Here is a 25173-nt window from a genome sequence, read left to right on the forward strand (position 1 = left end):
TGTGCTCAACATTTGGCAAAGCAGACTGCTCATCCAAGCCGTGTATAATGTGTATCATGCAACAGCAACGAGTGAAAAACATAGACACTTTTACATATAAAATGTTTATAAAGAATTCATCTATTCGCTTGAATAATTTTGATTTATAAAAGAAATAGTCGAAAAAATAACAATGTATGTTTTCTTACAGCTTTGAAAAAAAAATCAAAATTTGGTCTACTGTCAAGTAACAACACAATAAGTCAACAATAATACCTGTTTTAACTTTCAAATCGCCTTATGTCGAAGTCTTACATGCAAACATATTTCGAAATAAAGAGTTTTTTTTCTAAATATTGGGACTAAAAACAGCGATTACCCTTCTATTAAGGGACTAGATACCGACTTCGCTTAAACTGGCTGATAGACAGTCGATCTCGTGATAACGAAGTTCGACTTAGTAATATAAGAAAGACACAAGATATATATAACTCTTGCACACACAAATTCAATGCATATCAATCGCGATAAATATTACAATAACAAGTGTGAATGTAAAACCGTCTCTTGTGTGTTTTGAAACAGTAATAATTTGTTTTGCAGTGCAAATATATTTTTCGTTTTAAAGATACTTAGACATATAAAAATAATTCAGCTTTGTACCCCCACCCACTCCACCAAACTGGGTAATTGTAGTGTCCGTATTAGAGCTGTTTTGCCGAGTAACATGAATCACCAAATGTTGACTCCGCCAGCAAAACGGTCGACTAGAGTATAATATAGACTATATATAAATACCGACAGATCTAAAATCAAACCTTATTGTATAATATCACAGAAGCATCGAACTTCATCATTTCCACAAAACTACATTTTCTCTATCAGTAAACACAAACACAATATTTACTATAGCTAAAATTCTGAAGTTTTTATCAATTGAAAGCTGAACAGCTCATCAGTACGTAATTGCGCCGTGAAAAAATATCAGTACGAACATATTATGACATTCCGTATAGTATTACAGTAGACCAAATAAACAGTAGTCACAGCAATGTTATAGTATTGATTGTATCATGTAAGTACATATATTCATTAATTCAAAACACTCAACCCTTTCATATTTAATTTACTTAAAAATACCTCCCCCCCCCCCCCCCCTGATAAAATAAAATAAAATAAAATAAGATACACGTGTAATATATACCATTGTGACGTCAAAATGATAAGGTAAACGAAAACAATACAGTGTTTTCCCTTGATTTTTCCACTCTAAATATTAACAAAGGGTGCAATTGTAATGATTTTGGTAAAATATATCATAAAATAATCTCTCAAAGTTTTTTCTCATAATAAAAATCACAATTCTAGCGTCACGTTTGAGATCATGTACACAACTATTTCTATGATAAAATATTAATACATTTACAAGTACCACTTATATATCTATAATATATTCATCTTATAAACAGTTATATCTCATATTTCATTTTATTACAGGACTGCTCCAGATACTGTATAAATAATCAAATTTTTTTATGATCGCACACACGTCTAAGTAGATAATGTTATTTAAGCAAATTGCGTAATTGTTTGATACGATCACAACAAACCACCACCATTATGACGTCATCATATAATACTGCAGTTTTGTCACGCTAGAACTAGAAAGTACTAGAGTGTACTGACTTCTATAACACTGTAGACTTGTCTTCTTTGATATGTAATGTTTGAAACATGTCAAACTAAATTTCTGTTCCAATTTTTTTTAGCCATTACTCTGCCCATTTATGGCCATTCTGCAGACTTTTACATAAACGTATTACTAAAATCCACACTGTAATACACTTTGTAACATGCTAATACAATGTCAGTCATACAATTTACATAAGAACGAATTTCTGTCACTTTCATTTACGACGTAATATCCAATCGAGTTACCGTGAAAATAGCAATCTCACAAAAGGTAAGTGGATTTCATTATCCACCTTTAAATATTACACCATTTCCAAAGCAAATAATCACAAATTTAATCCTGTTACTTAGACCATTGTTTGTATCACACATATAAGTAATTGTTTGTTTTTGACATCATCGCGAACACAACAAATTGAAGTTTGACCGTATATCACAACGGCAGGGCGACGTCATTTGATCGTAAATACTAGTTTATGTTCATCCAATGATACATCAGTGAGGAAAACTGACCAACCGTCACTTGAAGAGTCAGCTTCATATTTACAGAGAAATTATCGTTTTAAATTGACACGTGCAGTCAACAACTAGTGCATAATTTCAGAAGAATTCCTGGCACTGATCAAAATATTTAAAATCGGGCAAAACCAGATAGCTGATAGCTTTGCTGTTGAATTCATTCATCTATAACACCTGTCATCTACCGACATCACAGCTTCAAGCATATTCAACGCTGATTGGGTAGCCCATTCCCCCGAACCTACGACGACAGAGTCTATAATTTAGAAATACACATGCAGTTAACACGATCTCCTAAACTCATGACGTCAGAAACGCATTAAGATCTTTCTGAAAGTCTGGATCGTTCATTTTGTCAAGATATTTCTTGTCTACCTCTGGTGCCTCAGCCTCTCCGCCGTTCCCAGACAGGTTTTTGAGGTTAAAGTCTGTTAATTTGTCCAGTTGTGCTATCATATTTTCCATATCATCTTTGCCTTTGGATTTTTTAGGCGGCGCTTTCTCTTTCTTTGGTTTAGGTGTCTGTTGCATGCTTGTTGAAGGAGGAGGTGAACCCACATCACTCGGGGATTTACCCGATAAAGATTCAGGTAAATCATTTTCCTTTTTATCCGACGGTGGACGTTTTGACGGAGGGCGGGACCGAGAAGGTGCAGCTTCTGCAGCAGCCGCGACAGCCGCCTTCACTGGACCAGCGGGAGAGTCTGCCTTGTCAGGTTTTGCTGCCGGCGGTGGGGCTGGAGAAGGTTTAGGTGTCTTGCTTTTTCTTGGGCTTTCTTTTGGAGATGATCGCCTGGGATCCGGAGAATCTGGTGGTGTTGGCGACCTGTTTTTGGGACTAGACCGTCTGCTCGACTTTCTTGATTCTCTTTCTGGTGACCTATTGTTAGCAGATGCAGCAACTGCAGTTGCTGCTGATACGGCTATATCTGGTGACCGTGTTTTAGCTGGACGTGCAGCCGGGGGTGGTTTTGGTGTTTTACTCTTTCGCTCTGGTGTTCGAGATCGACTTTTAGGGGTTGGTGATCGAATTTTCTTTGGACTAGATCGCCTACTTGACTTTCTTGATTGTCGTTCCGGGGTTCGAGATCGACTTTTAGGGGTTGGTGATCGATTTTTCTTTGGACTAGATCGCCTACTTGACTTTCTTGATTGTCGTTCCGGGGTTCGAGATCTACTTTTCTTCGGACTCGACCGTCTACTAGACCGCGTAGGAGTTGGACTCTTCCGTCGTTTTTTCTCCGGCGTCCTCGAGCGATCTCTTCTTGATGATGGAGCAGCAACCAACGTAACACTTAAACTACGAGATCTTGACCTTGAACGTGACCGGGACTTCTTTCGTGACCTTGAATGAGACCTATGATGCCTGCTCTTAGACCTGCTCCTTGACTTACGTTTTGGAGTCCTTGAACGAGATCTCGGCCTTGATCGTTCAGTGGGAGCAGCAACTACCACTACTTTCGATCGTGAATGTGACCTTTTTCGTGATCGTGACCTTGACGGACTCTTATGTTTATTTTTAGAACGACCTCTGGAGGGACTTCTTCTTCTGTCATGAGAGCGAGAGCGACTTTTTCTGCCTCGCGAATTACTCTGTGCCATGACGACATGCACATCTCGTGATCTTGATCGAGATTTTCGCCGTCTTGATCTTGACCTTGACCTCGATCTTGACCGTGATCTCCTTCTAGGGGACCTAGTGCGACTTCTTGACCTCGACTTGTCACGAACATTGTGAATAATGACGTTCTTATTTCGCGATCTGGATCTGGATCTTGATTTTGACCTTCGGGATCTACTATGAGACCTTCTCCGTTTATCATCAACAGGTTTTCTCCTTTCCCGGGAATCAGAACTGTGATGTCGTACGTGGTTTATCACGTGCACGTCTACGTTACTTCGTCGTCTAGAATGTGACCTTGATCTCCTTCTTGGACTTGGCGACCTTGATTTTCGCCTCCTTTCTGTGTGAGCTGGAGGTGGAGTGTTACTCTTCAACCTCTCATTTCCGACAACCATCACACCAACTCCAACATCCGGGTCAAAATTACTTGTGTCACGAGGTGGTGTTATGCCATCACGTGACTGATCGTCATAGTCCCGTTGTATCGAACCCTGTGATTTTATTGGGGGAAGGACGGTGCGTGGTTGCTGTTTCTGTTCCGACGACTGGGATCGTCTTCGGGATGACTTCGGGGTCATTGACCTGATCGGTGGTAAGGGTGGTGTTGATGAAACTGAGTGTCTAGAATCTGTTCTTGTTGGCTTTCTCTGAAATACAAACGGAAAACGGTTATATTTTACGTGTTAATATTCTGTTTTGAATTGCCAAGAATGACGTCCCCTAGTAACTAATACAACTTAATTACACCGGAAGAGACCTACCATAAGACGCATACATCAATGTCTGCCTGTGGACATAGCAATGTACGATTTTCCCTTAACGTTGTGTAATTCTCATTATTTCTACGTCAGAAGAATTTCTGACAATAGCTATGACGTCATGTCATTATGGTGTCTCATAAAACAATATATATATCATTGAATATTGCTAAATGAAAAACTTTATCATGGTAAGAGAAAAACAGATCACCTTTCAAATATTCACAAACATATTTAGGAGTGATATAAAAGAGATGAATTTTAAATTTGGTTTCCATTGTATTTGGTATTGATGAAACTCATTCAATCAGTTTTTTAAGATAGGCACTGCCTGGCTAACAGAAAAAAATCTTGACTATAGACACGTTTCAGAAATTTTATATAAAACAAAAACTTTTAAGGATATTTGAGACATTTTAGCGGGGTCTATGTGCAGTTTCACCCAATTGGTTATGTGTTGCATAACCATGCAACGTCTTCATAGTCAAAGAGCTATAAACGTGATGTTTTTTGCTAGTATATTCACTCATCCTGTGTGGAATTATAAACGTCAAAATACTATAGCAGTAAGTATATGTAACGAAGTTAGAGGGCATGTGATGGTTTTACAATATAATGTTCAAAAATTATTCTTCAATAGTAAAACTTACCCTATTTTTTGGCGTCCCCTCCATGTCCTGTTGACGGGATGTCGAGGGAGAGGCCTATAAAAGAAAAATAGAAAACACATAACATTTAAAAGACGTGCATTAACTAGTAGGGTTGTTCGGTTAGGGGTTTGCATCCCCCAACAGCTATCGTCGCAAAGACAACGGGACCATCCAACGGCAAATTTCAAATGACATCTCACTGAACTGTCATAACATCGACACGGTAGCATGATACTGCATCCGTTCACTATAATGTCATATCATGGACAATATGTAGCATGACACTGCAACCGGTCACTAAAATATCATATAATGACCAATGTAGCATGACACTTCACCCGGTCATTCAAAAGACATAATCTGGACACGGTAGTATGACACTCGACCAAGTAACTGGACACTTATTACACTGCAACCGGTCACATTATTCTACTATATGCTTGACAGATGTGCGTAGGGAGACAGCGCTGAGAACAAAGAGTAGATGAAAATGATAAGAAATGATATAGGCTCTAAGTGTTGAAATAATGTAAGCAGATTAGTTTTCCTCTTTTGTGTTCCAAAGAATTAGAAACAAAAATGATTTTACTTAACTCCAATTACTCACACGGTCATGCAATGGGATAAACTGTATCAAATATTTTCTGATGTCACTGATTCTGTTGGGCCTGATAAGCTCCTTTTTTTGTTTCATGCAAATGTTTCATTGAAGCATTTTCTCGTAAGTACTAGAAACGTGAACGTTAAAACCATTTGTTCACTGACTATTGTACACATTAATGAGCGAACACGTCCTTTTACAATTTGTTACAAAGGTTCTGAAATTGATACATTTGATACAACGCGTTCGGTTCTACTACAACGTTTATTAAGGGGATGTATGCATTGTTTTCAGAATATGTTATCAGAAAAGACCGTGCCTGTATCAATCAAAATAACACTAAGTTTTAAATTTCTATCACCTGAATTAGTGAATATTTTATTCCTTATCTATATCACATAAACTATTTTCATGCTTGAGAACAAAATGTCAGTGTCATGTAGTCGTATTAAAACCAGCTAAATTCTTTATACACCTAAATACTCTCTCACACACACATATATACACACATATACATATAAATATCTATATAATACACATCAGTGATAACATTTTAAAGAGCTATGCTAACAATAAACATCAATAATATAATGTTGCAGAGCTGCCTTGATTATAAAAGGTCTATAACTCTATTGGTTTATTATGGCCGAGTAAGTCTAGAGGACTGTATCAGAATACCTCTCTGGATTTTTAAGCAGTCTCGGAAACTGCCGTGGGCAACGTACGTCAGTTCAATGGCGCGTTACGGAGAATGAGAATAATGGTCCCGACTTATTGATCTAACTGTACTTAATTTACACTGCCATCAAACAATTGGCATATACATACATCTGTATTCTGTGAAAAACAAAGGGTTCATTACTGTTTGTATTCCTTTTGTTTATTTAATGGTAGCGAATACGAATTCTATTATTAAATATAAAGTTTCTGTCATGGAAATACATTTATATTTTATCACCAAAGTGAAAAGTTTTTTTTTTTTTTTTTGGAAAGGTAGACTACATTCTAATAACTCTCATATTAACAGGGTGTTATAAACAGATTTATAGATTAACAACACCGTCATATACTCTGGATACTATACAATTTTACAACACCGTCATATACTCTGGATACTATACAATTTTACAACATCGTCATATACTCAGGATACTATACAATTTTACAACACCGTCATATATACTGATACTATACAATTTTACAACACCGTCATATACTCTGGATACTATACAATTTTGCAACACCGTCATATACTCTGGATACTATACAATTTTGCAACACCGTCATATACTCTGGATACTATACAATTTTACAACGCCGTCATATACTCTGGATACTATACAATTTTACAACGCCGTCATATACTCTGGATACTATACAATTTTACAACATGGTCATATACTCAGGATATTATACAATTTTACAACACCGTCATACACTCAGGATACTATACAGTTTTACAACACCGTCATATAGTCAAGATACTATACAATTTTACAACATCGTCATATACTCAGGATACTATACAATTTTACAACACCGTCATATACTCAGGATACTATACACTTTTACAACACCGTCATATACTCTGGATACTATACAATTTTGCAACACCGTCATATACTCTGGATACTATACAATTTTGCAACACCGTCATATACTCTGGATACTATACAGTTTTACAACACCGTCATATAGTCAAGAAACTATACAATTTTACAACATCGTCATATACTCAGGATACTATAAAATTTTACAACACCGTCATATACTCAGGATACTATACAATTTTACAACACCGTCATACACTCAGGATACTATACAGTTTTACAACATCGTCATATACTCAGGATACTATACAATTTTACAACACCGTCATATACTCTGGATACTATACAGTTTTACAACACCGTCATACAATTAGGGTGTTATACAAAGTGATAATGCAATATATGTATTCAATTATGAAAATGCAATATCTATTATATCACCCGCTGTAAAGTTTCGGGGGTAAAAAAAAGATGCCGTTACAAATTCATGGTGAGAGTAAAACTGATAGTGTTGTCCCATTTTGCTGAATTGCCTTTGATATTTATTCCAAATAAAATAACAACAATCACTGAAGCTCATTTCCTGAAACTGAAATTGGTCCTCCGGGTATGCAAATTTTCATATTTTATTTATTTTGATGTTCCAGGGTAAACATTCTGATGACAAAATAATCTTATTATAATTCATAAATTACTCTTCACAAAAACAATTGATGTCCAAACAATCAAGAGCATATCAGTAATAGGCTTGACTTCCTTTCATTGAGATAATTAATTGATGATTTTAATGGAATCTGGCATTCATTGAATGGGAAGATTGACGTCAAATTAATATCTTAATGATAATTAGATTACATTTTATTCATGAATATTATGTCATCACTACAATAAAACACCACGAACCGAGGAGACACCAAACCAAAGTCGTTATGAACGCCCTTAAACCAGAAGAAACAAGGAACTCATAACGGGAAGCCATAACGGGAAGACATTTCATGCGCTACATGTGGCATGTGGCATATTTACTGCCAAATACAGGAAAATATAAATGTATTTAAGGAATGACCAAGATTTTGTCTTGGTATCACCGGTATATACCGAAAACAAATTGTGCACTTTGCATAAATCCGCGAAGCGGTTTATGCAAAAAAGTGCACATTTTTTTCCGGTATATACCGTATATACCAAAACAAAATCTTGGGCATTCTTTATAATTTAATTTAAAAAAGTAGACAAACACGTTGTAAATGCACAGTTAAAGATTTATTTAATTTTAACGTAAACTAAACAATTGCTCTAAAAAAAAAGCTGCGTTGTAATTTTGTATTCTGAAGTGTAAAAAGTAGTTCCGTCATCAGTTGTTTTTCTTTTTAGGTATATACGATATATACCAAAAAACATATTATGGGGGAGATAGGCAAAATTAAATTATTAAAAAATCTGAGGCAAAGTGAACAGTTCTTTGAATACAACTGTAAAATATCATAGGCGTAAATTGGAGGGAATTGATGACCGTATATTTTAATTAATCTTGATTAAAACCTTTCACATAACGTGGCGAAGAAAACTAGAGAAATATGTATCCTATAATTTATTTCTAAGATGCTTAAACTATTTTCTTCAACATGGTTCCGTATATTCTTTAGTAAATATTATATATTGATTGGCGAATTTCAATATTTACAAATTAAGATCGTGAATGTGACGAACAATTGTTTTTTTTTATATATGCAAAATAGTATTTAGATAGAAGTCGTTGGGAAACAAAAGATGTATACAATAAAACCTAGGAAAATAAGTGTGAGTAGATACATAACATGACATGACAGTTTCGCATGGCAATAAACAATAAACTTAAAATTTGTTTTGCCTTCGTGTACATCATATTAAACAAAAATTAAAGTGTCAAATCCGATGACATTTACATTGATATTATACTTGTCAACACGTCACATTAAACATCAATACATAAGCAACATACATGGATTGTAAATAAATATGAACTTAACTTCAGTGTAATATATAACGATTGTAAAACAGTATTTTTTCCCCTTGTTTATTCAACAGAGAAAAACCACACTGACTTTCCTATGTTAACTGACGAAGAACATCGACATACACTTAGTTCAATGTATTTAACTCGATATCACTTTCTTTGAAAAAGACTGTTTCTTTCGTGTTCATTTCATAGGCTACTAGGGAAATTCCCAAAGGCTTGTCAAAAGTGAAATGCTGAATATTTTTAAATTATATATTCGTGTTATTCTAAAGCAACATCCTGCAAACCCAAATACGTTACTACAACAGAAGAACACAATTCTTAATTAACTTATTGCTAAAGTATAACCATGTATACTCTTAATATAGTATTTTATATGAGCAATATGGACTACAACAAATACAGATGTTCTGTAGTGAAACATGCTATACTCTTCATCGTCCCTTACCGCCATAAATGACCAAATCACACTCTACCCAAACACTATACCATAGACGGTCTTCGTCCTCTGTTCAGAAAGTAGGAGATCTACAAACATCACAGACACCACATTGAAACCCATTACCGGTGATAAACCAGTATATAGTAAAAACCCATGCATTTTAACGGAAATATGTTCATACCCATGGCTTGTAAACACTTACCTAAGCTGTGTGTGTGTTCCTCTATAAGGTTCCAATATTTCAGTCAAACGTACCCACTACCTAACCAACATCGAGTGGTCGGTCGGTTTTGTCTAACTTGTCATTATTGAATGATCAGGATTCCCTTGATGTTCATATCTCCGGTACGGATCAATAAGGAATATCAGATACTGTGTAACGGCAAATTCTCGCCCAATTAAACTTCATATGAAAGTGTCGTATTCGCCCACTGTTATTTTCTTTCTCCACATGTATGTTTTATAATCTAGTATAATGAATATTAATATTCGCTCTCATGATAAAAAAAAAAAAAAGTCAAAATGTGGCAAACATGTCCGGTCCACAGAGATTCTCGTACTGGTTGTGTTTATAAGGAGATAAACGTGGAAAATTAACACATAGCATTATTTCAATTTCACGAAGACAACTACATCTTAGCGACTATAACGTATCTCTATTTTATGTTTAACAGCAAACACAAGGATTTTGGTTTGTGTGTTCAAAATATATATCTATGTATAAATTCTATTTTTAAATGCGTTTAATCCCTCAAATATATTTTTCTGTATCGGATATCACGAGAATGGTTGTCTATATCGAATTTCCCGGACATTTTTACCTATATCGAATTTCCCGTACACGTTTTTACTTGGCGAGGGGCATGAACATGTTCGTGTGGTATAGGTTCTGAACAATGCTATATATTTATGTTCATTTGTCTCGATAGCTCGGTACTTTAATCACTCATTATATGTGTACATAGTTATACAGCGAAAGTCCATCAACATTATTTGAAGCAGTTCGATCTGATAAGTATTGATATCATAGCGTCGGTGAGGCAATCGATGTAAACTTGGAGAGTGTAAGATATAACTGGCCACGCTTGTGTGTATATATATTGAATGCAATGAGGAGAATGAAAGATATAACTGGACACGTGTGTGTACTACAGTTTGTATACGTATCCTGTTTGTTATGGGTATGTATTTTAAATCGGTTATATACTATTTTTGTACTTGTTATAGTACCATACGACGTAACTACTACACCATAGATGTGAATGAATTATATTCAGTGAGTTCTGTATTATCGCTTTCATTTGAGACCAATATATCCTATATTCAGATATCATACTCAGACAAAAATATTAGAAAACAAATCGTTTATTTTGTTTTTATGATCTCAAAGAAACCAGGTTTGTTTAACGACAAAAAAAGCAACAGCTAGGGCCAAATGTAGACGGTATGCTTAACATTCATTTGTGACTTGAAATTATCTCGTCAGTTTTATTAAGAAATAACCTATTTGCTATGATTAAACAACCTTTTTGCCGCGTCCTATCTGATCTTAAAGAAATTACTGAACATTCAAGGGATAGCATACACTCAATGCAATGAGGAGAGTGTAAGCTTTTACTAGCCACGTGTGTGTACTACAGTTTGTATACGTATCCTGTTTGTTATGGGTCTGTATTTTCAATGGATTATATACTATTTATATACTTTTATAGTACCATACGGCTTAACTACTACAGCATAGAAAATGTTATACCGACCTAGATCATATAATTCTCCATATCAGGTAGTTGCACTTGGGCATTAAGGTGAACTTTTCAAATACACAACACCATATCCGAGTCTTCAGAATGACTGCGGTAAATAGGTTGATGCAACTGAGATACACAACCTTTTGTATATCTCTGTTTCCGCGCTCTCTTTACTGTACTGAATAGCTATTGTATTTTGACTTTTTTTTTTTATTATATTCTATATTCCTGCTACAGGAAATGTGTTGTTAATAGTAGTATAATGTAGTTTATCGTACGATATATATACTGCTGACAAATTCACAGTAATATTTATCAAGGGTTCGAAAATCATATCACGTGGTCTATTTTTGTGCAACACACCTAGACAAATTAGAATTTATCGACTGTAATTGTAGAGTTTTGTAAATTCTCAATAATTTAAATTGTGTAGCTTACTTCCTCTACGAAATGAATCAGTAGTTGAAATAAATACTTGGAAAACAAAGCCAACGTGATGTATGGCGCTTTAAGTGTTACAGTTCACCTATTCGTGGGGTAATGAATTCTTTTGTCATTATGTGTCAACAATGTTTAGAATTGGGTTTGGTTTTATGAATGAATAATTAAACAGATATTTAATATTGTGCAATTGAAATAAAAACTTTCGATATTTTTTACATGATTTAGACAGTTGAATTCATCGATTTAGCATACGTTGCTTCATGAACTGTTTTCAGCTTGTTGATAACAACACCACTCATGTCTACCCTTTAGCTTGACAATGTGAAAAGGTGTTAAGGAAATATCACCCAAAATAGTTTTATGATGTTTGTGTATAAAATAAACACCACGTTTGTCTCCTCAGTGGTATATTGTTGTTTTGATACGTCCGGAGTATTATACTTTGCTGTCTTCTGACAAGTTTTTCTGTTTAAATTGACACGGACCAAATGTGTTTGGTGTAATGGGTTCTTCTACATGACTTAAACTATGTTGGACTGAGCCGTTTTCATGTGAGAATTGTGTTTGATGAAGTCTTCCAATACACTTACACTTTACATTTGTTCTGCATCCTTCCATTGTGATGCACTGAGAAGGCAAATGTTGTTATGAGACTATAACAACATTTGATATTGTAACGTCATCAATCTCTAGTGTGACGTGATTCATATCATTGTTGTCAAGACTTAATTTGCTGTTCAAAGAACTGTTCGAAATAACTAAATAAAGCGTAACTACTCTATCAAAATGTAAACATAAATAATGATTTTTTCGCAAATATTGTTATGATCCCATAAAACATATTTCTATTGCTGACAAACGTACATAAAGCACTGCCGAGCTGTATTAAGTTTGTCATCAAATGCAAATATAGTTTCACTAGTCTCTGTATTTGATCTGGCGTCTTTTCATCTCTTGTTGGTGTATTTCTACTTCGACTTTCAAGCTTGCTATAGCATTTTCTCGTAAAGCACTTAATCATTTGTCGATTGACAATAGTGACGCTGACTGTTTTAGAACAAATGTCATGCAGTTTTTCTTATTTATTCAGTTCAAAATACCAAAGATATTTTCTATGAGCTCTTTATAACCATTGGTCAAGAACACCGATAAATCACAAATATCCCGCTTCCTATGTAACAACAGCGAGTTAATTTCATGGTAAATTAACTAAACTATTTTAATATTCCCACGACTCACCTTGTGGTGGCTAGCCGGTCGTCGTTGGGGTGCTGTGGGTTCCGGCGTTGGGGTTCTCTTTCCGTCGTCGATATCAGCATAATCCGCTATATCTACACTGGAGAAGGAGCTATCGTTTCTCTCACTATAGTTAGCATCACCATTGCCGTACGAGTCATCACTACCACTCTGAAAAAAGGGAAATTCGTATATCAGAACTCGGTCACATTGTCCATTGAAGTTTGGAGAAAATGCTATGTAAGTACTACAGTTAATTGCTAGTGTCACTTAGGAGACTAGTATTGAACCACTCTTCTTCGATGCTACTTTGACGACAGCATATACAATGATATTAATGTTTTGTTGTTGATTTATAAGTTATTTTGATGGAGAGATAACGAACCAGCTTGTACACGTTTCACTACACATCTTCCTCTCGTCCCTGAAATATTTATCATGGCTTATCCTGTCGGTGAAATTACATGGCGGATTTACTTCATTTGAGGAAAACATACATAACATCGCATATATTCAGAATGGATTTATTCCGCTCGGCATGCTTATTGATCCGCATCACGTGTTAAACTGAAAATCATTGGATGATGCTGACCCGATAACGATTCGTTATCCAAATAGAATTTTAACGGGCGTTCCGTCCGCGATATATTGATTTGCCACATTCTCTTGTAATAAATACCTGTGTTTTTGCTAATGTGGAAAATCATGTCAATAAGTATATTTACAATTATTTCTTACGTGTTTACACATCAAGCTGATTTATTATGAAATTGTAATGATAAAATTGTTAATATATGATTTAATTTCTTATATTGACAATATAATTATTTTTTGTTAATTTATTCATAACTGATCTGTCATAGTTATAAAAAAAAAGTATGAAGCATTAAGATATATGATACTACAATTGATTTTGTTCTGGTTGGTGATATAAATAATTCATGTCACGTGGTCCAAAAACAATGCGCCAATGTTTCAAAAAATATTGATCGTCGTCAAAACACTTTAATAAACAAATATTGCACGTGTATCAGAAAAAATAACGTATCCTGTATTGGATTATATTTCTATGTCATTTTTTTATATATACTGTTGAATAATTGAAGGTTTGTAAGTAATGTGCCCCATTGATGTTAAAACGAGTGCTTTTCTGTAAACCCATGAAAAAAACTGCCGTTTCCATTATACAAGAAAACATTTGAACGCACCGAGAATTTATTTTACTCTTTGTTCTACTAAACCATCCATTCAGTTGAGAGAATTTTGCAAATTATTTATTCGGATTTGTATTATTTCTTAAAAGTCACTCGATATTAATTAGTTCTGAACGGTGACTTTTCTTTAATTTTTAATTTTTATAAATTAGCTTATACACCGTGAAAAGTGATTGATTCTTGTTTCAAATATGGCGCTGTTCACGGTTCAGCGAGATTATTGTTCGATGACAGCCATTGATTGGTTTCTTCAACATTTGGGGACATAGAATATATTTGGGATCCATTAAGTCTAATTGCATAGCAAAGGGATGCTTCTTCTTTGACGGTTAAGTGAACAATGGCGGCTTCGTTCCGGAATATGAGAACGCGTCACTATAAGAGCAGTGTGTCAATTCGCGTACATAACGATCGTTACGTTATAAATGAATAAAGGCGTGCTAAGGTCTACTCAGATTAACTATGAAAAGAAGACAAACAGTGTTGTTCACTGTGTATTTTTCTAAATTTAGTCGTTGCTTACTGCATTCATACTACCGTATACGCCATCAAAATGAAGGCCAATCCTTATATGAACACAATATATTCACCAACGGTTGGGCCCTCACGCTAGGTCCAAATTAGTGTTCAACACACAATTAAATGTCGTAACTTCGACATGGCTACGCAGTAACTGAAAACGGACTTACATGTACCAGGTACACCTCCTATAAATCCGAGACAGATATTCATTCACTTAAAAGCAAAAACAAATTCCCAGAAAAACAGGTATACCCTTTCAAAAAATCTGTATCATTTTGTATTCATTTCAAAGATCATCGAAAAGAAGTGATACATAAGCAACGATATCATCACAGGAACCACAAGAAAAAGATAATCAAGAGTAAATAAGTACGAGTATAAAATGCTTAAATGGGACTCAGCACCACTTTCAGGTAATATGGGCTTGATGTACTAGGAATATGATAAGAGGCGAGGTGGGTCATTTATGGAACATATTTTCCTTATGACCTAGGTTTTTTAAAACTATTCAACTACCATAAAATGAATATAGGCAAACACTTTGATAAAGACTGCTCGCCTACTGTTAGTTGTTCACGATAAGGTTTGGTTTTGTACACCGTAAACCGTATTTATGCTGGTATAGTTAACCTTTACGCATATAAGGTAACATCAATTAATTGAAAAACAAGTTAAACAAAAGCAAATCCAGATACCCTCGAAACATGTATTGAAATAACCAACAACAAGACAGAGAAAAGTAATATAAAAATGAATATCATGATAAACCTTTATCTGAATAACTTAAAAATCAATATGTTTGCCTATTTGCCCCCAACATGAAGGCGATTCAGTGCCGACTACGTAATGTTTTAGCCATTTTAGTTACCGTGCCCTTTCTGTTCTTATTAGATAACGTAATACCACATGTCAATGTATTTTCTTTTAGAACATTTCTCCACCATTACCTTGTTACAATGTCATTAGCTGATAGACACTTTTAAATATCAAAATATATGTACAAATAGACAAAGTAATAAAAAACACTTTTGGAAATCTCCTGATATAAACACTTTCACAACAAAACATATAACAACATTGCAAATATAATTACCGCCATTTCGGTTTCCTTGTTAAATTGAGTAATCCTCAGGCGTCCAGCGTTGTTAATACTGTGCCCAGAACAAGTTTCTTCCACACGAGTTTTTTTTTTACCTCATATAGATGGCACGTCGTCTAGTTTTATATCAAGCTTATGTCGAGCTATATATAGAATCTTTATTGTGTATTTGAAAGTTAAGCTAGTCGGTGTTATTTCAAAGCTCATGTATTTTCTATCAAATCCCAAACGGGACCATTTTGTGTTGAAAAATTGATGGCATCGTCATGGTTTTATGGCCGGTGCCTGGGTCACGCTTCACTGGACACATCTAACATGTGAACGGTATACAGTAGGATTGTCACATGCTGCCATTGTGTATGAGAAAAATATCTGCATGTAAGGTCTCAATACATTTATTTATTCTACCCATGTTCAGCCTCAAAATCAATGAGTAATATTATATCACACAAATACAAAGGGACTGCATGAATATGCTATTATTTTGTTTAATGATCGCTGCCTCAATGGTTATGGATTTTATGAAGATGGTGTTAGTGGTTTTATGTTTGATAGTGATGTTGTAAGTGGTTGTATGTTTGAAAGTGATGTTGTGAGTGGTTGTGGGTTTGATAGTGGTGTTGTGAGTGGTTGTAGGTTTGATAGTGATGTTGTGAGTGGTTGTATGTTTGATAGTGGTGTTGTAAGTGGTTGAATGTTTGAAAGTGGTGTTGTGAGTGGTTGTAGGTTTGATAGTAGTGTTGTGAGTGGTTGTTTGTTTGATAGTGATGTTGTGAGTGGTTGTATGTTTGATAGTGATGTTGTGAGTGGTTGTATATATGATAGTGATGTTGTGAGTGCTTGTTTGTTTGATAGTGATGTTGTGAGTGGTAGTATGTTTGATAGTGGTGTTATGAGTGGTTGTATGTTTGATAGTGGTGTTGTGAGTGGTTGTAGGTTTGTTAGTGGTGCTGTAAGTGGTTGTAGGTTTGATAGTGATGGTGTGAGTGGTTGTAGGTTTGATGGTGGTGTTGTGAGTGGTTGTTTGTTTGATAGTGGTGTTGTGAGTGGTTACAGGTTTGATAGTGATGGTGTGAGGGGTTGTAGGTTTGATAGTGGTGTTGTGAGTGGTTACAGGTTTGATAGTGACGGTGTGAGTGGTTGTAGGTTTGATAGTGGTGTTGTTAGTGGTTGTAGGTTTGATGGTAGTGTTGTGAGTTGTTGTTTGTTTGATGGTGGTGTTGTGAGTGGTTACAGGGTTGATAGTGATGGTGTGAGTGGTTGTAGGTTTGATGGTGGTGTTGTGAGTGGTTGTTTGTTTGATAGTGGTGTTGTTAGTGGTTGTAGGTTTGATGGTAGTGTTGTGAGTTGTTGTTTGTTTGATGGTGGTGTTGTGAGTTGTTGTTTGTTTGATGGAGGTGTTGTGAGTGGTTACAGGTTTGATAGTGATGGTGTGAGGGGTTGTAGGTTTGATAGTGGTGTTGTGAGTGGTTGTTTGTTTGATAGTGGTGTTGTGAGTGGTTGTTTGTTTGATAGTGGTGTTGTTAGTGGTTGTAGGTTTGATGGTAGTGTTGTGAGTTGTTGTTTGTTTGATGGTGGTGTTGTGAGTGGTTGTTTGTTTGATAGTGGTGTTGTTAGTGGTTGTAGGTTTGATGGTAGTGTTGTGAGTTGTTGTTTGTTTGATGGTGGTGTTGTGAGTGGTTACAGGTTTGATAGTGACGGTGTGAGTGGTTGTAGGTTTGATAGTGGTGTTGTGGGTGGTTGTAGGTTTGATAGTGGGGTTGTGAGTGGTTGAAGGTTTGATGGTGGCGGTGTTAGTGGTTGTAGGTTTGATGGTGGTGTTGTGAGTGGTTGTTTGTTTGATAGTGGTGTTGTTAGTGGTTGTAGGTTTGATAGTGGTGTTGTTAGTGGTTGTAGGTTTGATGGTAGTGTTGTGAGTTGTTGTTTGTTTGATGGTGGTGTTGTGAGTGGTTACAGGTTCGATAGTGATGGTGTGAGTGGTTGTATGTTTGATAGTGGTGTTGTGGGTGGTTGTTTGTTTGATAGTGATGTTGTGAGTGGTTGTAGGTTTGATAGTGGTGTTGTGAGTGGTTGAAGGTTTGATGGTGGCGGTGTGATTGGTTGTCGGTTCGATAGTGGTGCTGTAAGTGGTTGTATGTTTAATAGTGGTGTTGTGAGTGGTTGTAGGTTCGGTTGTGTTGGTGTAGGTGGTTGTAGGTTTGATGGTGGTGGTGTAAGTGGTTGTAGGTTTGATGGTGGTGTTGTGAGTGGTTGTCAGTGTGCTTGTGGTTGTGTTAGCGGTTTGATGGTAATTTGATGGTAGTGGTGGTGGTGTTGTTAGTGGTTGTAGCTTTGATAGTGATGTTGTGAGTGGTTGTATATATGATAGTGATGTTGTTAGTGGTTTTAGGTTTGATAGTGATGTTGTGAGTGGTTGTAGGTTTGATAATGTTGTTGTGAGTGGTTGTAGAATTGATGGTGGTGGTTTAAGAGGTGGTAGGTTTGATGGTGTCGTTGTGAGTGGTTGTAGGTTTGGTAGTGTTAGTGTAAGTGGTTGTCAGTGTGCTTGTGGTTGTGTTAGCGTTTTGATGGTAATTTGATGGTAGTGGTGGTGGTGGCGTTAGCGGTTGTAGGTTTGGTAGTGTTGGTGTAAGTGGTTGTTAGTGTGATGGTGTTAGTGGTGGTAGTTGTGAATGTGGTTTGATACTGGTGCTGCTGGTGTTAGCAGTTGGATGGTTGTGGTGATGTTGACTAGATGATTGAGATGCAGAGTGGTTGTAGGTTTGGGGTATTGTGGTCGTGATGATGTTAGTGGCTCAGGTGTGCAATTGATAGTTGTACAGTTGTGTTGCACCTGGTAAGAGTCAGCAGTCAGACATCTTTTGTTTATTATACTCTTCCATATATTGTTTTGATATTGCGATCAATGAAATGTTTATTTTGTTATTTTATTTTTAAATTTCACATCATTATATCACATAAGCTTCTGATAACCTGCCTCACATAATCAATACACGTTTCGCTTAGTAATCGATCCGTTAGAAACTTAATCCAATGAAACAGGTTTACAATTCTTCGCACATAATAATTCAATATCAAAGAATTCATTAATATTGAATTGAAACTTTCAGTGCAATAAACACAATAAGGCTGGTGAATCGATGTCCTATATTGCTGTTTGGGTGTACTTGATTGTACACCATTGCTATTATATCGCTATGCTTTACACGAGCCTGGCATTTTTTTACACGGCGTAATGTAATCCCCTTATGAACAGAATTGAGGATTATTGGAATAACCTTTGTATTTATGGATGAAAGCTCCACAAGACACGCGTACACATATTCAGCTAAGTGATTACCGTAGAACATGGTGATATGATATTTTCGCGCTGAGAGCAGATAAGTGTCATTCTCGCATTTTAAACTTTGCGGTATCACGACAGGTAAAATGATATATCAAATATCATTCTTGACCATACAAATTCCAAAGATTAATTAGAAACTTGCCCGGAAATTTTGGCTTTGCGGCTTCTATCTGACGCGAAATCGGCAAAATAAAAAAAGTAGATAAATCGTTATACCACATCTAGATAAGGAGAATATGGTAGATCATATTTTTCTAAACGTTTAAAATATGCTATGTAAAATTAATGCGGTTGGTGAATAAAGAAAATTATTGGTTTTGGTCAAAAATGGTTTAAGATAATGATGATTTTGTTTTCAACTCCACAACTCTACAAACTACAAGAAAACATAATCATTGTTTTTTTTTCAAAATAAGTTATAAAATGGACAAAATGTCTCTATGACGCCAAATAATCAAATGTTTCTTTTTGACAAAGTTTGATTCAACTTTAATTCCGACAAAATTTTATACTATGTATTTACCTTGTTGCATATCTGGTTTTGGGGAAATGTTTGAAATGATCGGATTCTGAATATAAAATCTGCCTCGTCAGAAATGATTTTTAAACAAAAGAGAGAAGAGGTTCGTTTACGTCACGTTGTTCTTCAAAACGTTATCTCACACAAATCAAGCATGGAAATAGGAAATAGGAAAGAAAGAAGTCTAGTTTTAAATGATATCTCATAACATACAATACGATTTACATAATCTATTACATCATAATTATTTCTGCTGTTAAAATATCACTTTTCTTTTTGTACTTAGTGGATTGAGCCTCAAAGGGAATCCAAGAGGCTATAAATTTAAAAAAATTACCCGTTGGAAATATGGACTTTTTTGGGATTTGGAAAATATGTATAAAGGATAGAATGTATGAATTATGTTTTCTTCGTTTTCTCCTGCATAAGAGTAAAAAACTCATTTATTACAATAATTCCATTATTCTGTATCTGACGTGGTTATACAGAATACCATGAGAGAGCTTATTTATTATTCTTTTAGATACTGTATATTGCTGTTACTTAAACATCAATGTTATCTCTCTAATTGAACAAAAAACCAATAAAAAAACACGCAACTAACTGTTCACAGAACTGTTTGAGAGAATATGTATTGTGGCAACCCGACAAAGTAGGTCAAAGTGTCAATACCAAATACATAACATCAAGGACAGTCATTTTTTCACACGATAAATATTTTGTTTGCATAATTTTTGTTCATATTTATTTTTCGGTTTTTATATATTGATATACTTCTGTCATTTGTATCTCTATTTCAGTGAAGAAATATTCATCTGAATGATGATGCTTTGTTTAATAACTTTGAAAAAAAATTGGTTCTGTTACGAGTATAACTTGCTGTTGTGGTTTTTTTTCATCTTAGTTTATTAATGAATCACACCGGACAGTAAACGCTAGGCTGGTGATGTACGAGTTATCTTTCTTTTGCTACGTGACCAACAGTTACACAAGAAAAATCTTAAAAAAAAATCCACCGAAAAAGAAGATTATTAAGACTTTTATAATCATCCCCATCATTACGATGCGGAGAAAAATGTTGCTGGTGGTATTTTGATCTCTTAAGATAAATGCTGATATACAATTGAATTCAGTTAAGCTTCGACTGGATGTTTGATCATTCTTTTGTGATATTGATTAATGTATTGTGGTCGTGTTTCCTCGTACAGAGGATGAAACACAGCCAGTTGTACGTTACATGGGTGTACTGTAGGAGTTCAGAACGTCTCCTAAAGACCACGTGTCTATGCTACTATATGTCTTATAACGACTGACTTCACTTTCTTGACTGGATAGCCTTCTTTCATATAGGTTCAATTATAAATGCAACAGATGCATTTGGAAGTACATAGTTTTATCAACCTAGGTAAGCAATATTACCCGAGGACGCAGTCCGAGGTTAATATTGCTAACCTAGGTCGATAAAACCAGGTATCGACCGAAATCACAATGATACAATAGTTTTATTTTTTTAATTGATTTTTTCAAAATTGAAGAGAAAAAAAAGAAAAAAATATATTTTTTTTCCATTTTTTTTCTAGGATCTATTGATAGCAGGTTAATAACACTTTTTTCTACCAACCTTTTTGAACACCTGTTCCATAATCTATTTATAGCAGGTAAATAACACTTGGTCTACCAACTTTTTTTAACACCTGCAAACCACTCAGGTTTATAACTACTTTTACAGGTGGTCACATGATGTTGTTTCAGCCAATCAGAGTCAGCTCAAAATCAATTAAAATAATAATAATGTATTTTTTTCCCTACATCCTCGTTGGCTGGATAACCATCACGTGTTACGTTATTTTTGTTATATTAACTCGGTGTTACTATAAACATCAGGTCAATATTCGCTTTATGACGTCACTTCAAATGTAAACTTACAATGTTCTCTGCCAAATGTAGCATTGATTGCTTGGCGATTGTTATATCTAATATTACAATGAAGGACTTTTATTTCGGTGAATATGTGCTTTATGAACCTGAAAAGTGATATTGACTTCGACTTCATCTCGGTTAATATCACTTTTTCATGTCTATATAACCACATATTCACCTCAACATTTCATAATTGATTTTTTTTTTTTTTTTTTTTTACATTATCATTTAGACATCCATTAACAGGTACACAAGGTTTTGTATTAATTGTCTAAACACTTAGACACTAAAAATGTTCTTTTTATCTATATACTTACGGAATTTTCACGGAGCAAAGACAAGAATAGAAACATACCTGGCTGCCATATCGTCTGTTCTTGATCCTCTCTGCCAACGTGAGTCCGTCATTAGGGTTATGGCGACGGTATTTGTTGTTGAGGACCCGGCGAGCGTTCATATACTGCATTCCGTACACCTGATTAAACACCTCGTACAATGTATTTCCGTCCACTGGTCGCCGACCGTCTGTAACAGAAAACACTCTATATGTCATCAAACAGCATTAACATTATAACGGCCATCTACTAGTTGAAGGAATTACGTATAATTTCCCTACTATATCCGCCAATCTAATTAATTGAACAAACAAACAAGAAAAATTATCCGAACTCCAGTATTTTCGGCAATACCCAACAATAAACAAACGAGAAAATTGTCTGAACTCAAATTCTATTTGGTTTTCGCACAAACACTGTGCATTGTATCTAAAACTGCATAATATTGATATTTTCGTTAAGAATAATATAGCGATGTTCTGACTTTGGAGTGTTCAGTCCGTACAACTGGACAGAGGTGCCACACAGCTGTTTGTGACTGCCTTTCAAAAACTTTTATCGAAACAAATTAAGTGTAAACTGAAAAGTTGATATACAAAACAAGTTTTATAATGGTTTTATTCATAAAAAATAAGCTGTGCCTTGGTTGGGGCATTCTAATAATCGTTACATTTGAGAATATATATATATAAAAAAAGTAAATGGCCGTTTTCGGATATACACTTTTATTACTCTCCTTTTAGCATTGTATTCAGTTTCAGAAACTCACAAGTCTTTCCAAAATTTTGGCGCCAATTTATTGTGACGTCATCTTTTGACGCTTTGAGATGGACACCATGTTGGTTCAATCAACATTTCTGATTTGATAAAAAAAATGTGTGAATCTATTACTGCTACTGTATGAGCGTTGGAAAAGTTGTTTAATATCCCATAACCCCGCAAAAAGTTCAACCCTAACTCTAAACCCTAAACTTCAAACCCGTAACCCCTACGAACATAAAACCTGACCCTGACGCTAAACTAAACCAAATTCTAAGTTGCTTGTGATGGAACTACTTTTCCATATACTATACACCAGACTCAACCACTTTTGATTATATGTTATAAATTTAGAGCTCTTGAAGTTTGTGTATTCGCATGGGAAAAGTTCAGATTATCAAATGATCATTTACGTCCCTTAATGGAAAGAAATGACTTAACTTTGAAAGGCGCAAGTAAAGGAACTCCTTTAAACTAAGGTATATTCGCGACACTAGGACATGTAAGTGCAAACTTAGCACTGAAATACGGCTGTGTGCCTAGTGACATCATGTGCTTTTAAAAGAAAAACAATATTTTGAATTACATTTCAAAATTGGATTTACTGTTGGTAAGTAAGAAAAATACATTTTCCACAAAGATTCGTAGAATATTTTGACCTATAGGATTTAAAATCATTTGATTTCAGCTCATCCAAACACAGTCTAATTCAAATCAAAACTTCATTGTGTCTTCGAACATGTTTTTGTCTCTCGGTTTCTCCGATGTTCATCTAGTCTAGATTCAAAGCTCATGGCAGTTTGTACCTCTATCACGTAAGCTGAAAGTGTGTAATCCGGAATTTCTAATGTGCATTTTGCAAAAAAAAGTAATCTCTGGTAGATGAGCCCTTACTTAATTGGATAACATTGCATTATTTGTGTCGTTATCCCCGGTAGTAATCGTATAACGTTTTATCTTGTCCCAACTTGATCTTTGAACTTCTATACGCAAAACTACGATCAAATCATTTTTTTAGACATTTTTTTCGTACGATAATGTTGGACAACTCTGTCTTTTGTGTTGCTTTGTGTTTTGCGTATTCAGTTGCTTCGATTTGTTTGACTATATGAAAGCACCGCACTTGTTCCGCGTATTCAACTTAAGGTTTTACTAAAGAATGAATGGTGTTCGGTCCAGTCCATTGTTTCCGATTTAACAAAATTTAAAGTAGTTGGATTTTTATTTCTTTAGTTGATATGAGCTCTTATCTGCTTTAGAATGGCCAATTATCACCATTTTGCTTTTAGTCTGATGATATACAAGTCACCAAGTTTTCGGTTATTTCTGACGAAAATGTATATCTCTTCGTAAAAATTAACAAAAAAAGTTCTTTTAAAAATTTCTCTGAATGCTTTTGTAGCGCAAGCAAAGAGAAGAGTTTTGATTTTGAACAATTAGCTTCAGGCATACATATGATAGAAGAAACACAAGCTGCCCTAGCACAGAACCTTGGGGTATCCCACTCTTCATTTTTATTTATCATCTATTACGACTCGTTGTTTGCTACCGATCAAGAAAGCTTTCATATAAGTTGTATTGTTTGTCTGGCAGAGGTAATTCAAACAAACACGAGAAGTTTTTAAGGAAAAAATAAATTTAAATTTCAACCCTCCCGACATAACATAACAAAATATTACCACATTGTCAATATTCAGGGCAAGTTCGATAATTGATACAAACTACAAAAACAGAGATTCTGAAAAAGGTGGAAGACGAAATAAGATGATAATATGATAAAAAAAAAATTAACGGAAAAAGGGGAAAATGAGCGTATTTTTTAAATATTGATGTTATGAAATAATGCGGTGTTTGTGGTACTTTTTAAACACGTGACTTGAACATGAATTTCTGTTAATATCAAACTGTCGCGAAAGAACAGAGAGTACAGTAAAGTAAACTGATCTGTACCAGTATGACTTATTTCTAAAAATCTAAGGATATATAGGATCTTACATGAGTTTCCATTTCATATGAGATTTATGAATTGAGTCTAAGCATTTTTCAATTTAGCGAAAAATTCGTGACGAGTTTCATAAAGTTCATATGAAACGAAAACTAGTGTATTATCATTTTTATCACATACTCAAGATTTTTGGCATTTATTCGTGTAAAACGACAGTTTTCATGCAACCTTGAAACGTAAAAAGCCGCCATTTTGACCCCAGTGCGTGAGT

The 25173-nt window shown here is 35.1% G+C and overlaps 1 protein-coding gene across 4 annotated transcripts in view; it reads right to left on the reverse strand.

The window, feature by feature from the left end:
- Positions 1-1440: 1440 nt before the first annotated feature.
- Positions 1441-25173, reverse strand: part of LOC110463600 (serine/arginine repetitive matrix protein 2-like) — a 57816-nt gene continuing 34083 nt past the window's right edge. For 3 of the 4 annotated variants that reach the window (XM_021518339.1, XM_021518340.1, XM_021518341.1), the window contains exons 2-5: positions 22219-22388; positions 13246-13413; positions 5223-5276; positions 1441-4461 (exon numbers count right to left, since the gene is read on the reverse strand). In XM_021518339.1, the coding sequence (XP_021374014.1) occupies positions 2491-4461; positions 5223-5276; positions 13246-13413; positions 22219-22388 (2363 nt within the window). In that variant the 3' untranslated portion in view covers positions 1441-2490. Of the gene's footprint in view, positions 4462-5222; positions 5277-13245; positions 13414-16071; positions 16148-22218; positions 22389-25173 lie in introns of those variants that run through there. The other variant, XM_021518342.1, reaches the window with a different exon arrangement.

Source organism: Mizuhopecten yessoensis, unplaced genomic scaffold (assembly GCF_002113885.1).
Source record: "Mizuhopecten yessoensis strain PY_sf001 unplaced genomic scaffold, ASM211388v2 scaffold10917, whole genome shotgun sequence".
Classification (NCBI taxonomy): Eukaryota; Metazoa; Mollusca; class Bivalvia; order Pectinida; family Pectinidae; genus Mizuhopecten; species Mizuhopecten yessoensis.